General features: G+C 41.1%; 1 protein-coding gene across 1 annotated transcript in view; it reads right to left on the bottom strand.

Moving 5' to 3' along the window:
- Positions 1–14,949, bottom strand: part of ALK (ALK receptor tyrosine kinase) — a 369,344-nt gene that overhangs the window by 28,980 nt on the left and 325,415 nt on the right. Inside the window, exons 12-13 of the mRNA XM_026084463.1 lie at positions 4,705–4,867; positions 1–151 (exon numbers count right to left, since the gene is read on the bottom strand). Of these exons, the coding sequence (XP_025940248.1) occupies positions 1–151; positions 4,705–4,867 (314 nt within the window). The remainder of the gene's footprint in view (positions 152–4,704; positions 4,868–14,949) is intronic.

The raw sequence follows: 14,949 nt of genomic DNA, 5'->3' as shown, positions 1-14,949 counted from the left end.
ACTAGGACAAGCATCTTCGCCTTGCTGTCCCACCAAGATATACAAAGTATCATCCTTCTGGAGGTCAAAAATTCCCAATACAGACACGCCGTGGGACCGCACCATGGTGTTCTTCCCTCCTTTCCCACCAGCAGCTCCATAGCCTGAGATGCTGCAAGAAAAAGAAAACAAAAACCTTGCACCAGATTTGCCCCAGGCAGGCGGAACGTAGTACAAACCACTTCTGAGCACGGCGTGCTCTGAACACGTGAACACAGTGTCACAGGGCCTTGCCCCAAAGACCTTACACTCTACATCCAAACCCAAAGCTTGAAGACTGAGGTCTTCTGCTTAGCACAGAAGAACTGGGGCAGCTGTGTAACAGCTTATTCCACTTATTGACTCTTGGGCAAACATTTGCTAAGCCAGCGAGCAAGACCCTGGAGTTTCAAACTTTAATATATGAAACTTCTCTTGTTTTCCTGAAAGCATACCCTTGAGAGTTTTGCAGCAAAAAAATAGAACAGAAGCAGAAGAACTGATGAGTATAGCACATATGGCTAAAGAGAACTTTATGCACGAGACTGACAGGAAGAGATTTGAGAAAGCAGACAACATAACAGGTCCTGGTAGTGTGGACTAGATGGGAAAAAGTTTTCCTATTCCCGGGACCAGAAGAATATAGAGGAGTAGATGGACACAACACTATCAGCAGTAAATAAAGAAGGCAAAAGCTCTCTGGCTTTCTGGCTTAACTCACAGTCAGCAAAAGTGTCACACTGTCTCCAGCTAGGTTGCATACAGAGGTTGCCAAGGCTGCCGCAGTCTCAGTTAAGGCACTGGGACTTCAAGCAGTCAAGGTACAGAGGTCCTTACTGCTGCTGAAGTACCTGAAGATTTGACTGTGCTACTATGTTGCTCAGATTTTCCCTCTCTCTTTCTAGGTACATGAACAATTTACATATTTGAAGCAGCTTTCATCCAAGAATTTCAAAGCACTTCACAAAGATCATGGTAAAACACATATCTCTACTGCAAGAAAAATACACAGTCACCCAACTTTACTAGCAGGTGAACAGGGGTACAGCAGACTCATTTCAAACTTGACATAAGCAGGTGATTCTCCACTGATTTGGTAGTTTGACAGTTATTTCCATTACAGCAAAATTCTACCTGGAGTGTGTGAGCAGTGACTGCAGGGCTGAGAATCAAAATTTCCTCTCAGCTTCCTACCAGTTACATTAAATGTGCTCCTCTTTAAACCCCTTCTTTCCTCTAGCACATGGTTGGTGCTTTGTCCAGCACAGTCCTGCATGCAAATAGGGTACAAGCAGAAAAAAACAGCAGTGCCTGTGGTGCATGAATGCCCTAAACAGGTTGGGATGGCAACACCCCACGGGACAGCCAGCTTTCTTTCAGCCCAGCTTCTTGCTTTAACAATTAGCATGAAGAACTCAACTTGTGATACTGCTCCAAGGCAGTCAGCACAGAGGACTTAAGATGTCGAAGCAACTATGGGGCATCAATTGCCTCATAAAGCAGATTAGGTCCTTGCAATGCGACATGATTATGTTCATGCCATTCTTGATAACCAAAGCAATCATTCCTCAGTAAGGTTGCACTGGAACCAGCAAAGGAAGTGACGGACACAGCACTGGGCTCTCCTGAACAGATGCTGTGTGAATCTGAAGACACTGAGTTGGTTTGCTGTAGAATTTCGTAATGGATAATGAGGTGCACTATCAGGCATGGCAAGCTGGCAAGACTAATCGGCTGCAACTAGGGCCATATTTTTCTGTGTATGAGAGGATTTTGCATACAAGCAATGATGTCAGGAAGTTCAAGAGAACCCATTTCTGCCTCACTCAAAGGCCGCAGAAAAATAAAAAATGGCAGATTCAGTGACAGTCATTCTCTGTTCAAAGTGGGCGTTCACTATTTAAACAGACGGGTTATCTTGTCTTCAAGTTTTAACAAGGATCATTCTCCTTAAGCATACCTTTCTTTTACAGAAGAGAAGATTGAGACCACCTTGAGCAGAGGTAACCAGAACACAGATTACCTCATATTGTCTTCTTCCTTTTCTTTTACTGTGGTATTTGTAGGAACTGAAAAAGAAAACTGTGTCTTCAGGAAGGATCAAGATGAGCAAAGGGCACTGGCTATGCAAAGCAGGGCTGGAAAAAAAAATCCACCTCTGTGTGGACAGGTTATAGGAAACACTGGAGATAGTTTTGAGAGCATGAGAAAAAGTGGTGCCAAGGCTGGCCACCCTAGAACATCTTCCTGCGTTCTACTTTCTTGTGCTTTGTTCTACCTTACCAGGAACGGACCAGAGAAAAGAGAGGACAGTGAAAGTGACATCAGATTGGGCAAGTAGCAAAACAGACCAACAGGTCTTGTTTCAGAAACAGAAAGAACTTGGGTAATGAATGGTAGCAAGTATAACTTGCTCACTTCTCCCATACTTGATCAGAGCCCTAGACATGGATGGATGACAAGACCTTTTGTATTCTTAGAAGGAAATCTGAAAAAAAAATGTACTTTTATGTTGCCTAATGTTATTTTTATACACTATGCACAGTCCCATGGGAGCAAACCGGCTGCTTTTGTACCTATCAGCATCGGCACATGTAGGACACCAGTCTTGAAATGAAGCAGCCTGCAAAGAGTGGCAGCTTACCCAGACCTTCGCAGACGGTGGGTTTTTCTGAGTGTGGTGAGCTTGTGCTAGCAGAGTTTTGTGAAGAGCTGTGTTTCCTCTCTTTGTGTTTTATTAAAGCTTATTCCACCTTCTGTTCAAACAATCCATATCCTTCTTATGTAAATATCAGGAATGTAACTCCTCTACTTTACACAGTGTGAAACACACTGATGTGGCATAACAACAGCATTTTTAAGAGCCCCGAAACCAGCTGGAGGGTTTTATCTCTGGGTCACGTATATTGGAGATGGCTATCAGACTGCCTTCCATGATCCTCAGTTCAGCAGGCCTGCAGGGAAGAGCTAAACACAGACGGTGGGTCCAGACTCTGGGAACTGCCATTGCAACTTGACATTTTCCTAGGGCTATCTTATACTGGGGACTCTCCTGCCCTTCAGCAGCCCAGAGTCACGGAGATGTCAAGTTAATTTAAGCTCACAAAAGCCTCCCCTTTCCCCAGGCTATGAATGTGTACTATAGCCTTAAGAGGTGCAGGAGAGAATGTCATCCAGTTATATATGTTACCAACAACATTAGCCATTTATTATCTATATAGAACCCAAAAGTGAGTCAGGAGGTTTACAGAACTTAAATAGGCAGGTCCTCCCTGCAGAAGTCTCATTTCACCTGTGGTTTGTATTGTGCAGCAAAAATCAGTCCAGAGCTGTGCTGGAATTTTGACTCTTCCTTGGGCTGTTATATTAAAGAAATGACAACATTGTAAGTTAAATGCCTCTTCTCTTTTGGGCTATACTTTATATCCATATTTACTGAATGCCAGTCTTGAAAAATTCTGTTTACCTCAGGCAACTCATTTTTTGATAGCTGAGTAAAATATCATTAGCGCTTTTTTCATTACCATCAATCCTTGTGGTAAGAGGCACTCAGGCAGAGTTTGTGCCCAGCCTAGTTGGTTTCTCAAAACTGCTTTGCAGCAGACTTCCATTAGAGACTGACATCAACCCCTGATATTACTATTCTTTTTCAACAAAAAGAAAAAAGAGAAGAAATCACAAGGCACCTGTAAGTTTTAACTGAAATTTATCCAAAGTCTTTTGTGGAGAGTTCTGCTTAAAAGTCCATCGTACTATTAGCAGTTTCCATAGGGAATGCTGCATAGAAAAACACTAGAGAGTCATTGATTCCAGCAGACAGCCCTGCTTCCAAGCTGATGTATGTAATGGCTTGATGTTACTGTTTGGATATAGTGGACTAAATTTTGATTGTAATTCTTTCCCCAGCAAGAGCAACAAGAAAAAATGATTGGTAAAAATCTGATTATACGACCTTGAACTGTATCTGATCATCTCCCTTTGAGGGTAACTGTGCAGAGGGATTTAAGCATTATAACCCCCAGCAACACAAAGCCTAACATTTAGGTGGCTGGCTTCCAAAATCAATTCTACAGTGGTGAGCTAGGCTTGCAAGCTCTGCATAGTATACACAGGTTCAAAACAATCAGGATGCCGAGCAGAGCTTGATGCAAGCTATCCCTTAAAAAATACTGGCATATGATTGTACTTCCTATACCAGGTAGACAGTGGGGAAAACCCATTCTGATTCTAGAGTTCAACTGACGGGATACAGGATATGCACATCCCTTGGTCTGGGGGCCAGTTTTCAGTTGCTTATAAAGTTTTCTCAAACTATAACCATTTAGGCTAAAGATTTCTCTGCCTCAAATTGGTTGTCTCTCTTCTTTCCTTCCCTGTTTCACCAAAAAATTAGGTGCTGTTTAAGATAAAAGCCCCCCAAATTAACTGTTTAACAGTTACAAAAATTTGCATAACAGATTTCTAAACCACTTTTTGAAGCAGGCTTGCTGCTGCACCTGCTAGACAACAAATCTGAGACCGGAAAGGCTGGAAATCACAGTATCAGGGAGAAGTAAAATCCAAGCAGATCTGCCAAGTTTCTGAATAATACTTTCTAATACTTCATATATACCTAGTGCGTATATGTGGTTGGGAGAAGTTTCAAAGCCAAAGATATATCATGAGAATAACAGACAGTTCCCTTACCTGTAAGTGTTAGTTGCTGGTACTCTCCAGATCTGAATGCCTTGGAGAATCCCCTCAGCACCTACGATCACACTGAGGTTGGAGTTCCTGTAGGCATCGTTGCATTGGCTCTGTGTGGGCCCATAGGGTCCACTGGCACCACATGTTGTGAATAACCAGTGATCTGAAATGAGGATATATACAAGGCATGATCTGAATATCTAAAGAGCAAATAACTGTTCTGCTCTTTATTCACTCTCTCTTGTTACTGGAACCAAAAGAACCTGACTCATGAGGTTTTGACTAGAGTAAACACAGAATTCTTTCAAAAGACTCATAGCCCTGCATATCTCAGTATATCACAGTTTTTCATCTACAGCTCCTCAAAAACATCACAGCTATGAACATGGCTCTACTTTTCCTAAGGCTCAAAAAGGGCAAAGATCACCAAGTAGGGCAGAAGTAAAATGCAATACAGACCACCCAGTCTCAGGCCCTGGGCTGTTAAAGTGCAGCCTCATAACCTCAGGATGGGTACATTTTAGCCCTTTCAGCTTCTGCAGGCATTTGATTATTGAAACTATTTCATATACAAAAGTAGCTGCTAATTAGATAAAAACCTGTATATACATCAGTGATTAGATTGTGACAATCGATTACATTTTGAATAATTATGGTGAACTTTCCACATAATTTGCTCACAAGAGAAGGCAAGACACCTGAGGTAACAGGCCTGTATGAAAGCATTCAGCCCTACATGTTCTAGGCCAAACCTGTGGGTGTAACTCAATACATCCCTATTGCAGTCATTTTCACCAACTGGAAATATTAAGCCTGTCTAAGTAGATTTCTAAAACAAGATTTTGCTGATTTATGCCTCACAAATCTACACAGGGGGTAATTTGAATACATGAAGCTGAAACACGATCCTTTTCCACAAAGATTCACTATCAGGGCCAGCAAGACCACAATGCTCTTGTAAAACCCACCTTAAGATATTTGGTAGTATATTAGAAAATATTTCATATGAAAATAGAAAATAAATTTTTCATATGAAAATAGAAAATATTTCAACTCCATTAGGTGCCATTGCCATTAAACACAGAAGATGTGAAACACATCTAAAGAGTGTTATTTCTACAAATGATGTTGGATCAGCCCGTCCTCCTTATGGCTTTGTCAAAGGCAGTATTTTTTCCTCCGCTCCCACTAATGCAATACAGCATATGCAGACTCCAGCAGTGATAGCACTAATTAGCTCAGATAGTGACAGCTTTACCTTGAACTGCTTCTTGGCATTTTGAGTGATTGTCTAAGCAGATCCAGCCTAGAAATGATGGTCAAAATGTGTCTGCGATGTGAGTGGTGAGCAATTCTACCCCTAATGTTATGGGAGGGGATTGCCAACCAGAAATACAAGGAAACATACTAGTTCAGCCAGGCAAAGGGTCTCAATTTCCTTTTCACAAACCTATTCTGAAGTTGGGCTAAATTCATTGTTGTAAAACAGTTCAATGCATGAAATGGATCAGCTAGTATTCCTGAAAAAAATTTCATAATAGAATCTCCACTTTTCCAAGAATAATGCAGAACCTTCTGCTTTATGAAAGCTTCCCAATCTAAGTAGTGCTGAGAGAGCAAATTTGTGCAGAAACTCTAACCACCTCTAGCCACTACTTGCTTCCTTAGGTGCTTTTACTGGTGGCTGGGGCAGGGTGGGGGGAAGAGTGTTTTGTTTTTCCATTGGAGGCAGAGGAGGAGAGGAGAAGCTCTTCCTTCTTATTCCAAAATCTATACCATCCCTCCTTAAAAMTCCCCTGCAAGGGACAGCTAGGGATCTTGCTATTGCTACTTATTTTATATTTAAGCTTATATACTTATTCCATTTATTTTTCAAATCCTTCAGCAGTGCGTAGTAGTATTAAGTCTTAAAATTATTAGATAGCAAATGGAAGAGYTCCCCTCTCCTCCTCTGCCTCCAATGGAAAAACAAAACACTTCCCCCCTCTCCCACCCTGACCACCAGTAAAAGCACCTAAGAAAGCAAGCAGTGGCTAGAGGCTCCTATGCAAAGTGCTGGTTAGAGTTTCTGCACAATGCTTCAGCAGCTCTGATCCTGTAAATACTGACAGTCTTGCACCAGAAGTTACTTATGTTTATTATTTTTCTTGCAGAAAACCCCCCAAACTAAAGCAAATCCCACACAAACTGGAAGATGAGAGACTCATTCTGTCAGCTATCGCAGTGATTTAACACTGCAGTATCCCAGCAGGCTAAGCCAGCTGCACTGAAACATATGTTTGGTAAAGCAGGCAGGTTAAGTGTCTTTGTTTGAAACAATAAGAAGCCATTCTGATGTCTCTTGTGAAACATCAAACGTGTTCCCAATGGTAGAAGCAGGTGACCTTGAAGGGGACAATAAACTGCGAACATGAGAGAATCAAAATGGAAAACTGAAAGTGATAAAACCTAGCCGTGAACACAGCATACGGATACTGCTGCCATGGTCAAGCTCTGCATTTATGGCTTACCTCCTTTAAGTAAATTTCATCCTTTAAGTAGCTGCTTGCCGGACCTTGGCAAAAATATCTCTAGACTATCACACATGTAACATGCACCATGGCTGGACCTGACACTGGCAGCTCCTGACACCCACTGGGTTCCAGGGACAGGGGGTCGAAAAACTACATAATTATTCCAAAATGCTTTTTAATGGCACTCTCTCTCCTTAAAAAGGCCAATGCCCTTGTGGAGCAGAAAACAATGCGCTCCTGCTGTACATTACGCCTCTAGACTTTGAACTGAAGCAACAGAAAAGCTTTTGTATTTTCTGTTTCTTTGACAGACTAGAGGGTGCTCACTTTGAGTGCAGAGACAATATCAGGGTAAGATCAAACAGTGCTGGTAATTTAAGATGAGTGCATGCGCATCTAAGCTCTTAGAATTTGGCTTTTAAAATAGAGTCTGAGAGGTTTGGGGAACTTAAAAGCCACAGATATATTGTGCCAGGGAGCATGATGTAAAGAACCTGGAGATGAGTCTGAACATAGGAGGTATCACCTTAGATTTCAAAAGCAGTCCTGATGTACCAACACAGTGATACATGCCAAATTAGAAATCCTGTGTCACAGGTTCTGCAGCTGGTGCAGTCAGGGCTAACACACGTATTTGGTTCCTCAGTTCAGGTACGTGCAAAAGGACATCGTAGACAGGAATGGGAGAAGACGTTTCAGAAGTAGCAGAGCTGGCTAGTGACATTCACACAAAACATAGCAGGAGGAACTCTGGCCCAAGGGAAGTCTGTGGGAAGTGAATTGCAAACAACAGTCTTCCTCCTGTTTTATATTCTCTTCCATATTTTACACCAAAAGCCAGTCCAACATGTAACAGCTTTGTTGCTGAATTAAACGGGACAGAATATGGCATGGGAAAAAGTCACCTCTCATTTCAATGTTAAAGGACAGATAGGTTTTAGTTACAATTTTGGATTCAGACTAAACCTCACACTTCCCTCCCTCTGCCCTCTTGAAAATCTCACAAAGCCAACCCTCAATCTGAAAATGTAACAGTAACCAAAAATCTTAAACCACTAAGCCAGTATCAAAACATTCTCAAAGTACTGTCTGCCTTAGTTGCGTCCCCCTCACTTTTAAAAATAAAAATAGCCATTCATTCCCTGTAAAGGATTGATTATCTTCTGATTCTAGAAATGACTGCAGTGTCTCATGAGCTCACAGAGAACATTTCTACAGGTTGCTGCATGCCACAGCAGTTTACAGTAATTCAATTTTAAGCACAACTTTGATCTCCAAAGACTAAAGCAGCAGCACTGAATTGAAACTCCTTAAGCAACTAAGACAAAAGCATAGATCTTTTTCCATCACTGCGCAACTGTGATCTGTCACATACTGCACAGCATACCTCTCCTTTGTACCGCAGTATGTGACAGGGTAACATTGCCAGCACCTCACGCTCACCCTATGGATAGCTGCCAAAAAGCAGGACCTTCTGGTCTAAATCTCCTCAAACAACTAGCAGGTTTTGGAAGTCTGCCCAACTTCACACAAGTTACAGATGCCTAGTTTCCAGAAACAGCTGAGCATTCCCATGATGAAAACTAACAGGCAGACAAACGTAGGGTCTCTAATATGTTTTGCCATTGACAGTTGTGAATAAGATGCTAACTGCATTTAAAAATTGAAAATTCCTATTTAAGGGAAAAAAAGAAAGAAAAGAAATGAAGACTGCGCTCAGATTCAGAACTGAGGTAATACATTTCAATAAATAATTTATACAGCAGTTCATTTGATGGAATCCACTCTTCCACTGGAAACTTGAGAGAGCAAATATTTTATCCCTTATCTCTTCACTCACACACCTGTCCTGCCTCCCTGGCAGTCTCCCCAGCAAAACACTAAGGTCCCACCCACAGCATTTTGCAAGAAATGCAACTTTGGCTCTGTTGAAATAGATTTTAAAAATTCCTTCTCCCCAACTTTTCTTTCCAAATTAGATTTATTTCTATATTTACACACAAACACGTTCACTCACTCACTCATGCTTATTTTCCTTTGCAGAGCAGGAATTGTAGTTTTCACACAGCTGGACTAGATAGGTAAAATGCACAATAATTAATGGCTCTGGATTTCAGTCACAGCACAGAGGAGGGATGCCCTGCTCTTGTAAAAGAAAAAGAAAAAAGCCACAAAACTTTAAATGACTAATTCGTTTGAGGCTCTGACACAACTTGCAGCCCAAGGTAGCGCTGCTGCAGGCACTGCTGCAAAGAACAAGCAGCAGTCAACAGAACACAATGGAGCAAAGCCTGAAGCGCGTTTGTACTGCCATAGAAAGCAATTTCACTGTCACATACAGCACATAAAAACCATGCCATAAAACAGCCTTCAGCTTTTTAGCTATACTTCAAAGGCCTAAACATATTAACATTAGTTAAATTAAGCTGGTTCAAACTGAGGTTAACAAAACAACTATCCCAAACCAAAACTTTATTGCGACTTGGGAAGATCACGTACCAAGCAACATGCTGCTTGTCTTATTTTGGAATCCAGAGTAATGCACTACTGAAAAACATCAATGCTTTAAAGCAGAATGCTAGGCAGTTTATGGAACTTGCTCCCACAATCTCTGTTGAGGCCATGAGACTGTCCCTACTTCCATTAGATAAAATAAACATTAATAAGGGCTCTAAGGTCTCATGCTTTAGGGGCACAAAACCCAATGGCTAGATTTCTATAGGCAATTAATTCTGTTAATTGTCCACCAAGGACTCAATTTACTTCTTCCTCTAAGGCAGCTGTTTTCAAACATGATGCCATGTACAAGCAAAAGAATTCTTGCTCTATCTATTTGTAAAACACTCACAAATTCCCTTACAATATTTGACCAAGATAAGAAATCAGAGACTTAACAGAAATTGTCCATCACAATCTTCAGTAACATTATCCGGCCATTGGTATCATGATTTGTGTCGAGGGATATACTCTTGACTCAGTGCATGAGTGATCTCAGCTATGCATTCAAAGTAATTCTAGGATTGGTCTGTGCTGAAAATCTGTAGACAAACTATACTGCAAGAATGTATAAGAAACAAGCTTATTGCTGTAAAGAAGGAAAAACTTTTCAATTTTGCTTTGTGTGCAGTTGTTTAATAGCGTCTTGTGAGCAGTAATCTGAGATCATTACCTTTTCCAGGGTTAAGTTTGTCAGAGGTTAATGGTGTGTGTGTGTTTGATGGTGGCAGGGGTGGGGAGATGTGAAAGAGGCAAAATGTAAAATGGCAAAACTAGGTTGTGCTCCAAGTTGCAGTCCTTGAACCATTAAGTATGTCTACACAGTGATATTAAGGGGACATAAGATGACCATGAGAATATCACACTGCATACTAGGTAGAAATCAGTGAGTCTTGCTAGCAGTATTGGTATCCATAACACAGGTATGGCTAGATTAAGAGGAGGCTGGCATTTCAGCTGTCTCCGGAGTTACTATTTCTACTCTGTCTTTCCATTTTCTAAATGAAGAAGAAAAAGGCAACGGAAGACCTGGACATATTTTTCAGTTCAACAAAAAGAGAAACTGCAGTGGCAATGAATGTATGTCAGATTGGTTCTGAGGTTCATTTCAAAGAAGTACTCGAAGCTTGATTCTTCTTTCAGATTTTTCTGAAGTGTCCATATAGATAAAGGGAACACCATTAGGGTATCCTTGTAGGAAATCATTTGCGGACAGTGTAACAGGGCACGGGGTTGACTTTCAACAGCTATGAGAATGGTTTGTTTCTTGCTATTTCCTAGAATCAGAAACTAACAAAACAGCATAAAGAAAATTAATTTCTTTTTTCTTTTATATTTCACATAAAGAGAGAGCTGGAGTTTTGAGTAAAGGTTCTTAAATGAAAGAGGCTACTCATTTTTTGGAATTTGTTTGTTCACCATTACAAAGGATAACAGAAATGAACAATGGATAACAGAGACCAAGTTGGGAGGAGGTGGCATGATTATTTCAAAATCTTTCCTGAAATTTATAGCAGTTTCTACACAATTTAAACTGTTATTCTGAAAGAGTAGGCAGCTTTTAATTTTAGGTCTAAAATGTGTGAATTGCCCTGTTCATTTCAATTGCATGGTTAATTTTGGAGAGCAGTAATTCCAATTTAACTTTGCTGCATTGGGATCTGTTTGTGTGTTGATTCCAAGTATTGCACTTCTACTATTTTTAATCCTTCACAGAAAGCAAGTGTAAACACTGCAGTAAAGAAATCCATGCCTACATAATCTGAGATCCCACCATTCATCTCCAAACCCTTTCTATCACTCTTCAGGATGCTACTTTTGTTGCAGGGGGAGGCAGCGAGCTGTTCATTCACTGTGTTAATTGATGCTTAATACAAAAATACAATTCTGCAGATACCTTTATTGCATTATGCCAACAGTTCAGTTAGTATAATTGCACACATAGAGCAAGCAAATGTAATTTTCTTTTACTTAATACTCACTCTGCTGTTCTTTTCAGCTCCTTTATCTGATTAACTAATGTGACTCAGAGTTCTTCCGAGAAACAGCTATGTAAGTACTCTTAACAGAACTCGTCCTGCTGCAAAAGATAAAATCTGTCTAACCACTAAGTGTTGTGGGGAAAAGACAATAGCTGAAGGATAATCCAGTACGAATCAGAAAACAAACTGATGACACTTTCCATGCAAAAAAGCATGGTCACACAATGGCTGCTGGACATGCATATTGGATGGGACAAAACAATACAACATGTGAGGAAAAAGGTAAACCTTTTTGTTCATTTCCCAACACACATGTTTTTGTCCTGTGTGCCCTGACTCTATTAAGTTGTAAGTGGGACAGCGGAGAAGCTGAAACATCAAAAGAGAGGCTATACTCATGGTATTTACAGCCTATTCAGAAGCACCAGAAATCTTTAATTAAAGCCTGATTGTTCTGTGTCTTGTTATACCCTTTTGTCTACTGAGAATCCCATTTTGTGTCCTCCAGACTTCATGATAGTCATTTGTTTACCTAGGATTCCTCATTAGTGCTCTCTGTATCTTTCTGTGTCTGAATTTCTCACATTCAGGCCTTGTCTATAAAAGGAAATTGCATTGGTTTGATTTAAATTGGCTTTTTAATTGGTAGTTAAACTCTCCGTAGAGAGAGGCTATGGTTTGAGTGGTTCTCAGTTTTACTTAAACTAATACCTAATCAATTTTAAAACTAATCCACAGTAAGCTTGGTTTACATCAAAATAAACAGCACAGAGCCTTTTGCACAGATTTAACTACTTCAATCAAAAATCCTATTTCCACTAAATTTGCTTCAATCCTTTGATATAAGCAGGTTTTCTTACAGCCTTCTTGCAGGTTTCTTCTAATAGCAAGTTTCACCTGCAGCCTTTCAGCAAGAAGCTGGCATTCCAGCAAATGACATGTAACTAATTAACCGAAAAGGAAAAGACCTGTGTTGCTCTGTTACCATCTATCCAATGGTCACCTTGCACTGCAAGTGACTGGATAAGGTGAAACCTACAGGAATTTTGTGTCAGTCCTGGTCATCATCAAGGAACTTGAGAAAAAATACCACCACCATTAGTTGTAGCAGCCCTGGGGTCCTATTCTCTACACAGCACATTCATCAGCTTGTGCGTTACACATGACAATGGGCAACAGATCTCTGGAAGCTTCAGTATCTTTTATAGCATGGCTGTGTTATGTGTTTCGAACCTTTTGTTGGCCTCCAGATGCTGGAGGCATGCCAAGCCATAATAAGCAATGGCTGGGTTGAAGACATGGTTCACTGCGTACAGAGCCTGAGAACACAGAGGATAGCGATGTTAGCAGCGATGAATATTCACCACTCTTGCCGAAATCAGGTTTCCAAGCACAGGCAAAATCAGCAAGCGTGTGTAAGAGGCTGTTCTCAGTTACAAAGAAACAAACCCAGGCTTTTACCCCTGAAAGCAATTGCCTTCTTTAGATTTACCGTAATATAAACAAAGTGGTACCTCTCTTTCAGATTGAACTTCCTGTTGTGCAGGCTGAGGTGGCTCAGGGACTTGGGGAGGGTGTTTTATTATCCTGTTGTCTCCCCAGCTATAGAAACACAGTTCATTGTTTTAATATGATTTGTTAAGAAGGAAATATTATAGCCTGTGATCCATCACACAAGCAAAAGATCACATTACCTGTAATTACTTTTGGCTGAGCTCATATTGGTTAGTGCAGTCTTTGGGACTTCAGGGTGGCGCTGATGCTGTTGGTTCACTTGCAGAACAGTAAATACGTGGCCATCAAAGTAACGGCCTTGACAGATTCAGCCTGAGGTTTCTTAAATGCATTATAGGATGCAGAAAGTAACGAGATTAAAGCTGGGTAAAATGCATAGCCCAGGGACCAAACAAGCATCTACAGTGTTTACTGAGAGCAGGGACTCAGCAATCCAACAGAAAAAAAAAAGATTTGGTGCTGTGCAGACCCTCAGAAATGCAATGATTCCCCATCCAGGCCTTGCAAGAAGCTGCACCTTAGCTCCTCTGATTTTTGCCCTTCCTATGCCAAGAAGACACAAAGGGGAGAAATTTTTATAGGAGTGCTTGCAAGCCCCAAGGACTGGAGATGATTTCACAGAGCCATGAACAGGACAGAGGAACAAGCTCAGGAAGGCAAGCTTGCTTAGATATCACAGGAATGCCTTGAACTTTTGCCCCAAATTCATAACAAATGATTTCAGTTTCTCCGTGTACCTCGATGATCTTCTCTTCTACCCCCCTACAATTTGCCTCACATTATTTCTACTTTCCAAGCACTTCTTTAAATTGCATTTTCCAGATGGAACAGGGAGCAGAAGAGCTAGTCATCTCCAGTCTAGTGAGAAGTACGAAGTAACAAAATTCTCAGAGAAGCCTATTGCCACAAGATGTCTAGCCTAACATCTACACGCCCACTTTATAGATTAACTTTGAATCCAAAATTCAGGCCATTCTCCCATCTGAACCTGATTATCTAATGGTCTTTGTGTTACTAAAACAGTAGGTACCCAGGAAAAAACAAGCAAACAAAAAAAACCCTACAGTTGCATTAGGCAACTACATCATCACCTCGACATGGATATGGTTTTGGAAAGTCAGCCAGAAGTCCACAGTCTGCACCTGTGTATGGATCCTACGACAAGATCACTGACCTAAAAGTAATACCGAAAGCACTAGAAAAGTAAAAGGTGGCTCCACTTACAAACAGGGAACTGATGCGCAGAAATTAAAGGTAGTATTTCAAAAGTTCTGTAAAGAGGACTTAAGGGACTTTTTGGCAATTGTACCTTTGTGACCCTGCCGAAGCTCACATGACCATCCGTAACAGAGCCAGACACAAGCTTGACAGCCAGGGTAAAGGTCTACCCAGCTCAGCATCCTTTGCAAAATGGCTCATTCCCTCTGTCTCATTCTTTGCACCTGCACCACTTCTTGCTTTACAATGCTCAGTACAGAAAATATCAATAAACTCCACCTGATGGCAACTCTTAGCCTAACCTGCAGGCTATATCATCAGCCTCCACCATCAGAGCTAGCTTTACAAGAGAGTTCAGGTACCAGCAGCTACCCCACCGTGGCGGCACAGAGTGGGCTGATATGCCCAGCTTTTCAGGCAGACTTTAAAGACTGTGTGGAGCTTTTGACCATACTGACCATGCTGTTGGTATCAGAGCCAGCTTAACACTAGTTCATGTATTTCAACAGTACACAGCAGGT

This window comes from Apteryx rowi, unplaced genomic scaffold, assembly GCF_003343035.1.
Source record: "Apteryx rowi isolate R43461 unplaced genomic scaffold, aptRow1 scaffold_64, whole genome shotgun sequence".
Taxonomy (NCBI): domain Eukaryota; kingdom Metazoa; phylum Chordata; class Aves; order Apterygiformes; family Apterygidae; genus Apteryx; species Apteryx rowi.
Note: the sequence above shows the minus strand (reverse complement) of the source record. Positions and strands in the feature narration are given on the sequence as shown.